Source organism: Callithrix jacchus, chromosome 4 (genome assembly GCF_049354715.1).
Source record: "Callithrix jacchus isolate 240 chromosome 4, calJac240_pri, whole genome shotgun sequence".
NCBI lineage: Eukaryota > Metazoa > Chordata > Mammalia > Primates > Cebidae > Callithrix > Callithrix jacchus.
The window spans coordinates 55,394,974-55,409,277 of record NC_133505.1 but is presented as its reverse complement, the minus strand read 5'-3'; the positions used below and the strand labels follow the sequence as shown (position 1 = coordinate 55,409,277).

Sequence of the window (14,304 nt, the reverse complement as noted above, 5' to 3'; positions counted from 1 at the left end):
CTTAAGGGGACTTTTCACAGGCGACTGAAAGTGGATGCTTCTTAATGGTTAGAAGTAACACAGATGTCAACTGGCCAAGTTCTCCACTCCAGGTTTCTGAGAGTAATTTGGAAGGGGCCGTGTCATGGAGCCTGATGCTCCAAGAAGAGTCCCAATTGATTATTCTTTGGCTTCAAAGGAATAACTAATGAGAGACAAAACAGCAAGGGAGGGAGATTCAGGATGTCCAAACGCTGCACTGGATACACTCACATTTTCACATCTCTGTAGTCAGCGTAAGGTTCCTCCCAGATTGGGTCTCTGACTGCCAGAGTGGAAATCCTGCCCTCCTCGTAGGCCTAGCAGCCTGGGTGTGCTGGCCCTTTTTGATCTGGGTCCAGGAAATGCCGTGCATTTCCCAGGTTGAGGAACAGATTTTTGGCTTGTCATGGCTGTAGTCTTTCTGGTGATGACATGTGGCCCTGAGTGCTCTGAGCCAGCAGTGGAGGTGGTGGAGTGAGAAAAAAAACCTGGTGCTCTCAGCTGGTGTGTAGGGTGGGTTTTAAGCTTGACATTTAATGTTGGGAGTGTTTTGCTTTTTAAAAAAATTTCTGATTAATATGTTTCTTTTTTGTTTGTTTGTTTAAATATCCCAAAGGTGAAGCCTGATATGAAAAATGTGAGCATTTCTTGACCTATCAGCACACATTTGCATGGAACATAATCTTTATATTTATGATAATCAGAATTACCATTTTACGGTAAACTAAATGCCAGACACTTCATTAGGGGTTTTCACGTACAATTCCAGCTCTTTAACAATAATTCTGCAGAGAAAATACTACCTTTCATTTACAGATAAGCAAAGTGTGGCTCACAGAGTTAAATGACCTACGCAGGTCAGAAGGCATTCCTCCCCCATTCTCTCTGGCTCCAAAGTCCCTGCTCATAGTTATGACTTATAGTTTTCAATATGTGTTCCTGGCTGACTCATGAAGTCCCATTTCACGATTCTTGGAGCAGCTGTGAAGAGTAAGGAAGACTGGTATATCTGCCTTCATCTTACTAGGTAAAATGGGGCTAACTTTGATGATTTGGGTATATGGATAGCTGGTAGAATAAATTCTCTTCCCTAGGCTTCACAGTCTGGTATTTGATGACACAGTGCTGCCCACTTTCTCTTCAATCTACACCTGCCATGTAGCCCATAGCCTTGGGTTCTGATGATTTTCTCCTTTGTGAATGACTCTTTCTGAAACCTGAAGAGAGAATAAGATCCCTTCACTGCATCTGCAGAGCAATTGCACAGTAGTATACAGACAATGCTGCCAAATTGCCACCTTCTAGAATATGTCAAGAAACAAGCAAAATAGTAGGTATCTTTTGACATTGACTTGCTTAGACCAACAGGGAGAAACCGGAGAGCCAAACCCAATGGTAAAATTGCATTGACCCCTTTAGTCAAGAGGAAGCCACACCAACCAATCTCTTTTCTCCTGGGTGAAGTTAGCAGGCAAGAGGTTAATTTATGCATCTACTTAAGCTCTGACGCTGACAAACCATAGTTCTCACTAGTGTTTCCAGGCAAAAGTGGAATTGTTTGCTTAAACAGCTGTGATTAAGACCCAAATATGTTGGTTGCAGTTTGTGGCCAACTTTCCAGAAATGTCCTTGTAAGATAAGTGCTGTGTGACTGGCAGTGATTTATGGGAAAGGAGAAGGGAAATCCTGGTTGTCTTGTGCCTCCTGAGCCTGCCGATAGGCCTCTGTCTGTGACACTGATGACACCTGGAATTGGCTACCTTCCACAAAGTGCATCAGTGAGACAGAAAAATCCAGACTAACAATGCCAGGGGCAAAGAAAACACATTAAACTATCAGGAGTCAGACATCCCAAGGAGCACAAAAGGACGGGAGTTCATCCAAAACACACACACAGAAGTTGAAGAACTGTCTTTGTTCCTCCTGATCCCTGGTAGTTGTTGGGGGAAAGATAAGGAATGTCACTTTCCAGGCTCTGAAGTCCTTAGGCTGAGAGGGGCAGGCATTTCTTTTCTTTTCTTTTTTTTTGAGACGGAGTTTCGCTCTTGTTACCCAGGCTGGAGTGCAATGGCACGAACCGCAATCTCCGCCTCCTGGGTTCAGGCAATTCTCCTGCCTCAGCCTCCTGAGTAGCTGGGATTACTGGCACCCACCACCATGCCCAGCTAATTTTTTGTATTTTTAGTAGAGACGGGGGTTTCACCATGTTGACCAGGATGGTCTCGATCTCTTGACCTTGTGATCCACCCGCCTCGGCCTCCCAAAGTGCTGGGTTTACAGGCTTGAGCCACTGCTCCCGGCCAGGGGCAGGCATTTCTAACCATCGACTCTGGGCCTTCTGAGGGAGCAAGGCGAGTGAGCCTCTAACCCCACCGCTATGTGGGTCACGCTGATATTTGAGCATCTAAGCTGCTCCTGAGGTGCTAATCCTGTTGCCCTGGGACATTACAGGGGAAGAAGGCTCAGCCACAGCCTCTATATGCTGTTTGCCTATAGGACCATGATACTGTTCTAGGCTTCAGAAAAGAAGAAATGACCAATTGCAAGTGTGTACTGGGGGATTGAGGGCATCTTCTTTCTCCTCAAGAAGCCAAGAGGGTTGCTATCTCAGGGCTTTTATACCTGTTAACTCTCCCTAGGGTGACATTCTCCAGATAGCTTCCTTTTTCACCCCTTACTTCATTTGAGTCTCTGCTCACAGTTCACTGCTTAAGTAAGGTCTTTTGTAACCATTCAAAAACAAAACAAAACAAAAACCCTCCCTGTTGTCCTGTCACTCTTTCCTTACCTTCCTTCATTAAATTAAAATGTAAACTTATCTTTTGCCTCCAGCATAAGGATAAAAGATCCTGGAGGACAGGGCTTTGCTCCTTTTATTAACTCTGTGTCTCTAGCTCCTAGTGTAGTACCTAGAAAATAGACATTCAATAAATGGTAAAATTACAGGTAAATCATTACATCAAGGAACAAACAAATGAGGCTAGCAAGGCTTAATATCAAAATACACGAGTGTCAATGACAACGAGTCACAGTGCATTTTTAGGAGAGATGGGGTTTCACTGTGTTGTCAGACTGGTCTTGAACTCCTCACTTTGTGATCTGCCTGCCTTGGCCTTCCAAAGTGTTGGAATTACAAGTGTGAGTCACTGTGCCCAGACCTGAATGTGAATTTTTAAGACATTGATTAAGTTGAATAGAATTAAACAAAGGTTTACATAATTCTTTGATTTATTATCAGTCAGTTTGCCTTCAAACTTGATTTTATTTTAGAATTTTCGTTAGGAATTGTACACCAAGTTCTAAAGACACATTTAACAATACTAACTCATATTTTTAATAGTACTTTAAGGTTTACAAAGTGTTCCCATTTAGCAATGATATACTGGATAAAGAAAATGTGGCACATAAACACCATGGAATACCATGCAGCCATAAGAAGGATGAGTGCGTGTCCTTTCCAAGGACATGGATGAAGTCGGAAACCATCATTCTCAGCAAACTAACACAAGAACAGAAAACAAAACACTGCATGTTCTCACTTACAAGTGGGAGTTGAACAACGAGAACATATGGACACAGGGAGGGGAACATCACACACCAGGGCCTGTCAGTGGTTGGGGTCTAGGGGAGGGAGAGCATTAGAAGAAATATCTAATGTAGATGATGAGTTGATGGGTGCAGCAAACCACCATGGCACGTGTACACCTATGTAACAGACCTGCCAGTTCTGCATATGTATCCCAGAACTTAAAGTGTTAAAAAAATATAGTGGTCTCATTCATTATCTTCTTCCATCTGAGGTATGTCAGGGTACGATAAAAAGAAAATGGATTTTGGAGTCAGAAAAATGTTTCCAATCCCAGCACTGACACTGTCAACATGGCTTCCACTCTTTGAACCTTATTTTGCCATCTGCCAAACAGATGTATGCATACTGTTCTCATGGCCCTAGAACCTAACAGATGATGAATAAATGCAGCTGCTGCTGTTATTGTTACGTTTGCTATCGTCGCTGATTTATCCAGTAACACTGAAGAGAGGGAATGAGCAAGTATCACCACCCTTGAGGCAAGAAAGGGAAAACGTGTGAACAAATAACGCTTAGAGGCTGCCTGAGTGTTTGCCTCCGTATGAGCAGCAGCAGGAGGTCTCAGGAAACAAAACGCAAAGCCAAACACAAGTTTAGTTGCCAATATTGGCTCTCCAAAATTCCCTTCTGGGTTTCTTCATTTGGATTAGAACATCAGACCTCAAACCACTTGATCATCAAAATCACCAGTAGAAATTGAAAAAAACAAAACAAAACAAACAGAAATACAGGATTCGGAATTACTTATTTAATAAATGAATAAATGGAAAAAAAAGAAATACAGGATTCTGGCCCTAACCCATAAATACTGTGCTTTGGTTAACTTGGGCTGAGCCTCCAAAATCTCTGTCGTGTGTGTGTGTGTATTCCCTAGGTGTATATAATCCTCAGTCAGGTTTGGGGATCACTGAAATAGATGATTTCCAAGGGCAAGCCAACAGTCTGCTAAATTAAAATGGTGTTTTTGAGACTGTTTTGAATAATTGAGTATTTTCAAGGAGAAGGCATTTTCTTCTCTATTTGAGGTTCCCCATCCATACCGGTCTCTAGAGAGAGGTGACGCTCAGGCTAAGATGATTCTGAAACTCTTTTTAGAAGCTATTGGAGAACATAAAAGGTAGGTAAGGGAAAGAGATCCTTAGAGGCTGGGTGCCCACATTAACAGCTGCAGGAATGCTATCGACTGAAACTTGCTTAGGTCACAGGAGCCTTTCCTCTTAGTTCTTGATGTTTTTGACTCGGCTCCTTGTAAAATCTGAGCAGAACTGCCTTGGTTTCAATGGGGAGTGATGACATCCTTGGATCACCATGTGCTTTCTAGGCACGTACTTGTGCTTCAGCTGTGACTGAAAGGAGCACAGGGAGTAGGGAGTAGGCTCAGCTCCAGGTGTGACTCTCAGGCAGGCATTGATATTTTGTGGGATCAGATCCTGGGATGCAACAAAGCAATGAAGTGGGAGATACGGATTTGTTAGTGACCTCACCCATCCAAAAGGCAGCTACCGTCCAGGAAATCCTGTTTGTATCTATGGGAGGAGAGTAGACTGGCATGGCAAAGAGGATCCTGGAGGTAGTGAACCCTCTGGAGGATATAAACATTGCTGCATTGCTTTTCAGGAAAAAGAATGTACTCTAAGGCAGACTTTGTAAATATCACGCAGCCTCTGTCCTCACAAATATTCCCAATGGACAACATAATGTGTCCAGAGTTAGAATCACATAAATTAAGATTAACCATTCTTCCAGGAAGCTTGTTTTCATCACAGAACCATTTGAGGATCAGAAAGTAAACAGGAAATTTGAGGCAATGCCATACTATCGTGACAGAGTTTCTGCATTGCTTATAAAAGTCACTTTATTCTATTTGCTAAGTACATTTTTATAAAGAGGAAATATAACTTAATATGCATTCTTAATTTAAGAAAATCTGCACAGACCTTTTTAATAGGCTGTGTTAATTGTGGAAGCTGAATGGTGCCAGGATGAAATAATTCTCAACAAGGTTGATGGGTAAAACCAACCACCTAAGACAAACAGTTTACAAAACTCAGTGAACGAATGTTATAGTTTTCTGAAATAAACATTCAACAATTAGAATTTCCCAGGATAAACTTACTCTATTTTAGTATTTCACACCAAGAGTTCTTGGAATATATAAATCTTGCAATATTGTGGGAAAATTTTATGCCCTTTTAACACAGATTTTTAACTTTATGGTGTAGTATACTTTATCTTTTCAGAAAGAATGTACATTTTAAAGTAATCATTTTATAAGTATTCACTCATTTTTTTCTTATTTAACTGACTAGATAAAATATTCTCAATGGCCAGGCACAGCAGCTCACGACTGTAATCTCAGCACTTCGGGAGGCTGAGGCAGGCAGTTCACTTGAGCCCAGGAGTTCCAAACAAGAGTAGGCAACATGGTGAAATTCCATCGGTACAAAACACACAGGAATTAGCTAGGCATGATGACATGAGTCTGTGGACCCAGCTCCTCAGGAGGCTGAGGCTGGAGGATCACTTGGGCCCAGGAGGTGGAGGTCAAGGTGAGCCAAGATCGTGCCACTACACCACAGCCTGGGCGACAGAGAGACCCTGTCTCAAAAAAAGAAAAACATTCTCAATGTGTCTGTGTAAAACATTTTTATTCTTTGAAGTTTCTTTATAAGTATTAACTGTGTCCATGACTTCAGTTATATGTTCTAGCCAAGATTTGGTCAAAGATTCTGTCAGTGACAGAGAGGTGAATTTGTGACTTGACTCAGAGAATTTCAGGTTTAACAAGAATTGATTGGTGACATATTTATAATGTATAATGTGGTGAGCTCTATGGCAGATGGAGTAAGTAAGGCTAAAAGAAGTGAAAGAAACATGAAAGAAACAGTTCCTGCTCTTGGGAAGCTTAAAACTAATGGCCCAGACATGATGTGATATAGAAAACTATGAAGGAACAATTCCCAAAGTGTGTGTGTGTATATATATGTGTGTATGTGTGTGTGGTGTATGCATATGTATGTGTGTCTCACACACATATATATTTAGTGTGTATAAATAGTATGTAATGTTTGTATAGACTATGTATATTTAGACTAGACTATACATATTTGAACTAGACCATATAGTTTATATATATATAGTAGTCTATATAGACTACTATAGCCAAGGTGGATCTGTTCCCCAACACACACCTATGTCAGGCAGGCTAGAAAACATATATAGCATACTATACATAGAGACTACTATATATGTAGGATATAGTATTATATATATATGGTCTAGACTATATTTTTACATATACATCTATGTATATCTAGGTTACATATATAGCATACTGTATATAGACTACTATATATAGTATGTGGTATAGTAGAATATGTAGTACATATATAGTATATGTAGTATATATAATAATATATATAAAGTCTATATATTTTGTCTCTATAATATATATATTCAATATATATATTATATATATATAGACTGGACTATACAGATAGTATAGTACATATAGACTATATATAGTATATATAGTATACTAGTATATGTATAGTATATATAGTACAGTATTTACATAGTATATATAGTCTATATATAGTAGTTTACTTCTATATATAGTCTATATAAAGAGTAGTCTCTATAGACTACTATATGGTAGTCTATATATATATAGTATGCCATATATGGTCTAGTCTATATATAGTATATTAGTATATATAGTATGTAAGTAGTATATATAGTCTATACAGAGTAGTCTATAGACTCTATATAGTAGTCTATATAGTATATACATAGCCTATATATAGTAGTCTCTATAGACTACTAATATTAATATATATATAATCTAGCCTGCCTCATGTAGGTGAGTGTTGGGGAACAGATACACCTTGAATGCCAGCCAGTTAATCACCTGGAGACAATTTGGAAAAACAACGAAGAGCTGAAAATCTCTTCGTTTTACTTTCCAATTTGCCAAACTTCTATGGAGTACCTATTGTTTCTTAACACAGGAGATACAGAGGAAGAACTAAGAATATATGCTCCTTCCATAGGCTAAAGGCAAAGGGAATTAACTGTGTGACTTTTCCTAGATGTCTTCAAGTCATGCATGGTTCAGCTCTTAGAATATGCATCTATTGACTGAAAGTTGCTGGAAACACTGACTCACTCACTCCTATGAGTCCTAACTGTGACGTATTTTCCCTGAACCATTTCCAGACCCTCCCTGCTATTCTCTCTGCTTCCACTCTTGCCTCATTACAGTCCATAATTCACACAGCAGTCCTTGGCCTTGGACACCAAGGTGGTGAGTAGATAAACTCTTCTTTTTCTCTGAAAGGTTTTGTTAGAAATTCCTAAGGGTTGATGAACCAACCATTCGCATGTACCTGTCATTACCTTTAACTGCTGAAATATCCATCATGATCTCGCTCCATCTCCCATGGTAAGTTCTCACAGCCTTCATGTGCTTTCATTGTAGCTGCCACAAAAAGTTCTGCAGCTGAAGAATACACTATTGATATTGAGATCAGTTTTGAAAATGCATCCTCCCTGGATTCTGTCAAAGCCTACTTGAACAGCCTCAGTTTTCCAATCCTAGAGAATTACACTGACCAAATTACCAACATTGTGAGCATAAATGTGACAACAGGTGAGTGAGAGACCCATTGTTTCAGAATAAATGATTGAATGTCATGAGAAAGACTGAGCTCCTGACTATCAGAGCAATCTTTTACTCAGTAGGCAAGTGAAATGACTCACCAGGACTGATGTCTGAGTCTATGACTTCACAGCCTTCCTGAATGAAGCCCCTGTGAGTAAACTCTGCAGCCCGAGGTTGATTATGTTAAGGGGTGACCAAGGGTTTGCTTGGTAGTTTGCATAATGCTTGTCATAAAGTAGTCCCAAGATATGGCCAGGTCCTTTGTAATAAACTGCTGGGTCCTCTTCCCTTGGGCAGATAAACTACTGGGTCCTCTTCCCTGGATCCTCTTCCCTTGCTATGTCAATGGAATATATTCCATTGACATAGAACCTATAATGCCAAAGAGAAGGGCATTTGGTACTTACTAATATCTTGAATATATATTATTAATATCTTGAATATTAGTAAGCACCAAATGCCCTTCTCTTTGTCATTATAGGTCAGGAAATAGGAAACAAGTATATGCCTGCATCAGAAGTAAGGCATTAAGTAGAACCTCTCAGGCCATAGATTGAATTTTCTGGTTGATAACTCTTTTCCCAGGTCATGCTAGCTTCCCTATGTCTCCAGAGACCATCACCCAAGATTTGGTTTACAGTAGATGCTGTGAGATGGGGCTTCCACTTGTCTGATAAAAGGGTATTGCTTTTTAAATTGGAAAGATGTTGGGTTTTATTATTCTACAATGAGGTTAAGAAAAATAGATGTTGGGTTTTATTATTCTAAAATGAGGACAAGAAAAAAAATCTTGTTTTTGAAATTCTTCTTGAATTTGCATATTTCAAATAGTTCATCCCAGTGTCAGTACATGCATTTTAATTTTTGATTCTTAATATATGCTACTTGAAGTCATAGCTCCCTTATCACTCCTTTTGGATGCTATTTCCCACTGAATTCTACCATTAGCACTAATTTCCTTGTATTAGTGGTTTTCCACTAACTGAGGGTGATTCTCAGTCACCAATGTGTATTATAAGTCTTTCAGGAGCAATGAGCTTCTGCTGTTTTTCCCACTCTTTATCCATAGAACATCTCACAAAACTAGGATACTTTGGAACATACATAGGAAACACTGTTCTATGTTCCCACCCAACACAGATCTGTTACCTTTAGAATAAATTATTGGATAGATTTTTAGTCAATTTTGCTTCCCAATTTTTTAATGGAAACCTTTTGGTGTCTTTGTAGGTGCTAGTAAGTGAATCCAATAAACACAACAGACCAACAAGTATAAACAATAGTTTTTTGTTGAACAATTTGTAATTATAGACACTTGAGCTTTAGTTGTGAGTTTATCTTACATACATTCAGTATAAACATATTAACAAACTCTCTCTGATATTTTTCTGCTAGAGGTGGGATAACTTCAAGAGGCATCACTGTTTAACCATCTGAAAAACTTGGGTTAACAAGCTTTTCAATTAGAGTGCATTTGACCTTGGAAAGTTTAATTTATCCTTCCAGAAAGACTGGTCATTCACACATAGGGTGAATCCTTTCTGATTGCGAACTATGAAACAGATTTGACAAAAGTGGATGCTTCAACATGGCAGAGAGAGCCTGAGGCTCATGGACCTCAGGACCTGCAGGGAACAGCTAAGGGAAATTGTCCTCAAAGAGGAAGTGAATGGGATCAGTGGACAATGAAGGTTAGGCCTACTGACCATGGCACTAATGTCTAACCATCCAAACTTTCACCATCTTCCTATTTCCATACTTCCCTGGCCTCATTCTTCCAACAGTTTACCTTATGATCCTTTGTCAGTAATGACAAATAAAAAACTGAGGATATTTAAAATCGGACAATGTACGTAAAGCACCGATCAATACCTGAGACATGGCAGGTGGTCTGAAGGTGATAACTTTTTCCATTCTTCTATGGCATGTTTGCATTTTATGTGGGACTCAAAAGTTCTTCAACTACTCCTCCCATAATCCTCCCCCACAAAACAGAAGACAACAACAAAATTGCTTTAGCGCTGGAATTTCATGTCAGTAAGAGAGAGATTTCAACAAGTGGGGTCCTGTTGGCTATCCTCATATTGCCTCCAGAGGACACTTAGCTTCTTTGTTAGCAGTTCCAGTTTCTTCTGTTCCTAATTCTCCTGCCCAAGTGCCACCCGCTTCTGGGACACGGGCTGCATTAGTGTCCAAGGAATTAACTGGACCGTGTTGTCCCTCGTATTTCAGAAACAACTATTTGATGACTTCCTTTGGGTAGTCACTCTGTGGGACCTCGCCTGGGCACCCACCTGCAGAAGAAACAGCTCTCAAAGATGTGACTGTGGTCCAGCTTTGGAAATTGATTTAAAACACTCTTATTTCAGAGCTCCAATGAGAGCAGAGTTCATGTAGGCTGTTCACATCTGACTTGATATGCAGAAAGCACAAATTTACTTGCACTCTATATTTGTTATCTATTGATGCATAACAAAGTCGAAAACCTAGCATCATAAAGTTGCATTTATTATCTGAGAGTTTTTTAAATCATTGTATTTATATTTGTTAAGAATTAAGATGTAGAAGGTGGAAGTACTGATGAGTATTGGTACTAACAGTAATATAAAAATAAACTTCCATATATATAAAAACTTATTTACCCTATAAACTGTATCTACAATAGTCTACAAATAGTGATATGCCTTACATACATCCTGCTGCATTTAACGTATAGAAAGAAAGCATTGGTCCTTGTTGCTCACTTCTGGGAGATGAAAATGCACTAAAGCTATGAAAGTCACTCATTGCCAGGCCAAGGTTGACCCTTCCTTTTATACAATACATAGGCACAGAGATGAACAAGCCCCAGTCCAAAGGCTCTCACCTAAATTTGAGAATGTTTATTCTTTCTCGCTGGGGTTTCCATCAAGACAAGATCTCTTGTTTTCCTCCACAAGTGTGTGATGTAAAAGGACACTTTTTTCTTTTTGTCTTTGTGTCCTAAGTGGGGGTTTTATGGTAATGGAAATAAAAGTTTAGTTCTCTTATTAGAAGACAGACTGTTTCAGAGTTTTTGAGGGTCAGAAATCTTAGAGCAGCTTAGCTGGGTGGTTCTGGCTCAAGGTCTCTCATAAGGTTGTAAGTAATCTGTCAATTATTGCTGTTGGTGTATGAAAGCTCAACTGGGGCCAGAAATCCATTTCTTTTTTTTTTCTTTTTTTGAGACAAGTCTCACTTTGTTGCCCAGGCTGGAGGTAGTGGTTGCAATCTCAACTCACTGCAACCTCTACCTCCCAGGCTCAAGCAAGCCTCCCACCTCAGCCTCTTGAGTTGCTGGCACAATAGGTACACACACCATTACCAGCGAATAATTTTGTATTTTTTTTATGTAGAGATGGGGTTTTGCTATGTTTCCTAGGCTGGTCTAAAACTCCTGGGCTCAGGTGATCCACCTACCTGGGCCTCCGAAGTGCTGGGATTACAGGAGTGAGCCACTGTGCCTGGACTGAAGAAGTTATTTCTAAGCTCACTCATGTGGTTGTTGACAGGCTCCAGTTTCTCACTAGCTATTCGCTGCAAACCTCAGTTCCTTGCCATGTGGACCTCCCCATGATGTGTCCTCATGCCACAGCAGTCAATTCCCCCAGAGTGAAGGGAGAGAGAGAAAGAGAGAGAGCAACCAATAGGAAAGCTATAGTGTTTTCAATAACCTAATCTTAGAAGTGCTATACCATCATTTCTGCCATGTTCTGTTGATTGCAAAGACTAATCTTAGTACAATATAAGAAGGTAATAGAAAAGAATGTGGTGTATTCCAAGTGGTGTATTCCAAGACCATCTTGGAAGTTGGATACCTTATACTTATCATCCTAGACATCTGGTGGCTATTAACTATTAGGCATGACGATCTAAAAGATGACCTAGCCATTCATCATTCAACCACCACAGCAGTCATCTTTCAGATTGTCATGGCTAATAGCAAGGTGATGCATACATGCAAACATCAATTTCATGCAGTGCTATTGAACTTCTCAGAAAGGTAATATAAAGTCAGATTAGGATTTTCTTGAAGAATGAATACCTGCAAGCTATAAATGCAAATATGGTGACCACCTTTTCCACCTTCTCTCTCCTTGCTGTTCTGGTTAATGATAGTCTGCAGACTTGCTGCAAGTGAAACCTGGTGCTCCTGTGAGCCAGGCTATGGGTGGCCTCGGGAAAGGTGTCTTCACAATCTCACTTGTCAAGAGCATGATGTCTTCCTCCCAGGGCACCAGTGCAGTTGCCTTAAAGAACTCCCTTCCAAAGGACCTTTTTGCCAGCTTCAGGAAGGTAAGTAACTGCTCATTAAATGCTCTTTGAGTGGCTATTGAACATCAGTGTATAGCCAGGCACAGTGGCTCATGCCTGTAATCCCAGCACTTTGGAAGGCTGATGTGGGTGGATCACCTGAGGTAAGGAGTTTGAGAGCAGCCTGGCCAACATGGAGCAACCCTGTCTCTACTAAAATGCAAAAATTAGCCAGACTGTGGTGCATGCCTGTAGTCCCAGCTGCTCAGAAGGCTGAGCCAGGATAATTGCTTGAACTTGGGAAGCGGAGGTTGCAGCAAGCTGAGATCATGCCGAACACCTCAGCCTGGGAGACAGAGGGAGACTCCATCTCAGACAAACAAACATATAAAAACAGCATACAAATATTTCTGCTTTGTGTATACTCAAACACTAACATGATATTTTTAAATATTGCCCTATGTTTTTCAACAGACATTACCCTGAACATGAGAGTCAAACTAAATGTAGGCTTTCAAGAAGACCTCATGAATACTTCCTCTGCCCTCTATAGGTCCTACAAGACTGACTTGGAAACAGCGGTAGGTTTTGGCCCCAAGAGCCTCTTAGCCAACAAACTTTGGTCTGAACTGAATCTATTGCATTCATAGTGAACAGTTGCTTGGATCTGTCAGAATTTACTGATGGGGATTTGTTATTCTTTTGCATCTGAGATGGCGAATTAATACATGCTCAAATCAAATCAAGTTTAGGGGACAGTGAGGCATCACCTTTACCTATAAGTAGAAATTTTTCTCAGGGTGGACCTGGTTCAGGTAAGATTTGGTGGGGTCAATTCACTAAAACTTATTCAGAGCCCCAAGAACCTAGCCTACAAGTACCAGTTAATGCATTTCTATTCTTCACATACCACATGACTGAAACCTCTAACAACTTTTGGGCAGACCAACCCATGGCTGGGCAGAGGGTTTCAAACCACTCTACACCAGAGGTCACTAGACATTCACAACTACGACAGGTATAAATTTATTTGCATAAAAATAAAGACTATTTTACCAGTGTTAACTTCTTGCCAGCCACTGTCTTCAGTGCTTTACACTGAGTTGATTCATCTAAACCTAAACACTTTGCTGGAGTTAACCTGTTTCGAACAGCGCTTCCCAACAATGTGGCACAGATTATTATAGGTGGGCTGAGAAAATGAATTCCATTAACTTTCCTGGCAGCCAAGCCCTGCTTTAGGCTGTCAGCAACCTCCTGCTCATCCCAGTGTGTCACCCAAATATTGTTATTTCCCCTGAGTGCTGCTTCAGAAGAGCTCTGGGATATTCGATTTACATTTCTGGCATATAATATTTCTGCACAGCAGGATAATCTTCCTCACACACATACTATACTAAATTTTGTGTTTTGAAAGAAAGAGAGAGTTACATAGCAACCACCCAGGTATCTGGCACACCAATCAATGCTGCAGTATGGCAGCCATGAGGATGCCTCCCACAGACCTCCAACTGCAGGTCCTGTCATGGAGCAAGGGCTGCAGCTGCTGCCTCTGAAATCCATGACCATCATTGCTGTTCCCTACCAATGAAGGGGCACAACACATCTGTGTCTGGCAGACACTGGGACTCCTTGGAAGGCTTTAGTGAACCTTTCCAGGCTCAGGCTAGGATGCTTTTATCCAACCTCCCTTCCCTCTCTCTTTCATTTGGGGGTCTGGTGGCTCTCTCTGTCTTCCTTGCTCCGTCCATATTTTCTT

The 14,304-nt window shown here is 40.5% G+C and overlaps 1 protein-coding gene across 21 annotated transcripts in view; it reads left to right on the top strand.

The window, feature by feature from the left end:
- Positions 1–14,304, top strand: part of ADGRF5 (adhesion G protein-coupled receptor F5) — a 99,003-nt gene that overhangs the window by 56,264 nt on the left and 28,435 nt on the right. For 17 of the 21 annotated variants that reach the window (XR_013534254.1, XR_013534255.1, XR_013534251.1 and 14 more), the window contains 3 exons: positions 8,091–8,261; positions 12,411–12,587; positions 13,020–13,126. Coding sequence is in view for 16 of the 21 variants with exons in the window: in XM_008994542.4 (XP_008992790.3) it covers positions 8,091–8,261; positions 12,411–12,587; positions 13,020–13,126 (455 nt within the window). In the remaining 5 variants the exon portion in view is untranslated. The remainder of the gene's footprint in view (positions 1–8,090; positions 8,262–12,410; positions 12,588–13,019; positions 13,127–14,304) is intronic. The other 4 variants (XM_035295849.3, XM_078369349.1, XM_078369350.1 and 1 more) reach the window with 1 other exon arrangement.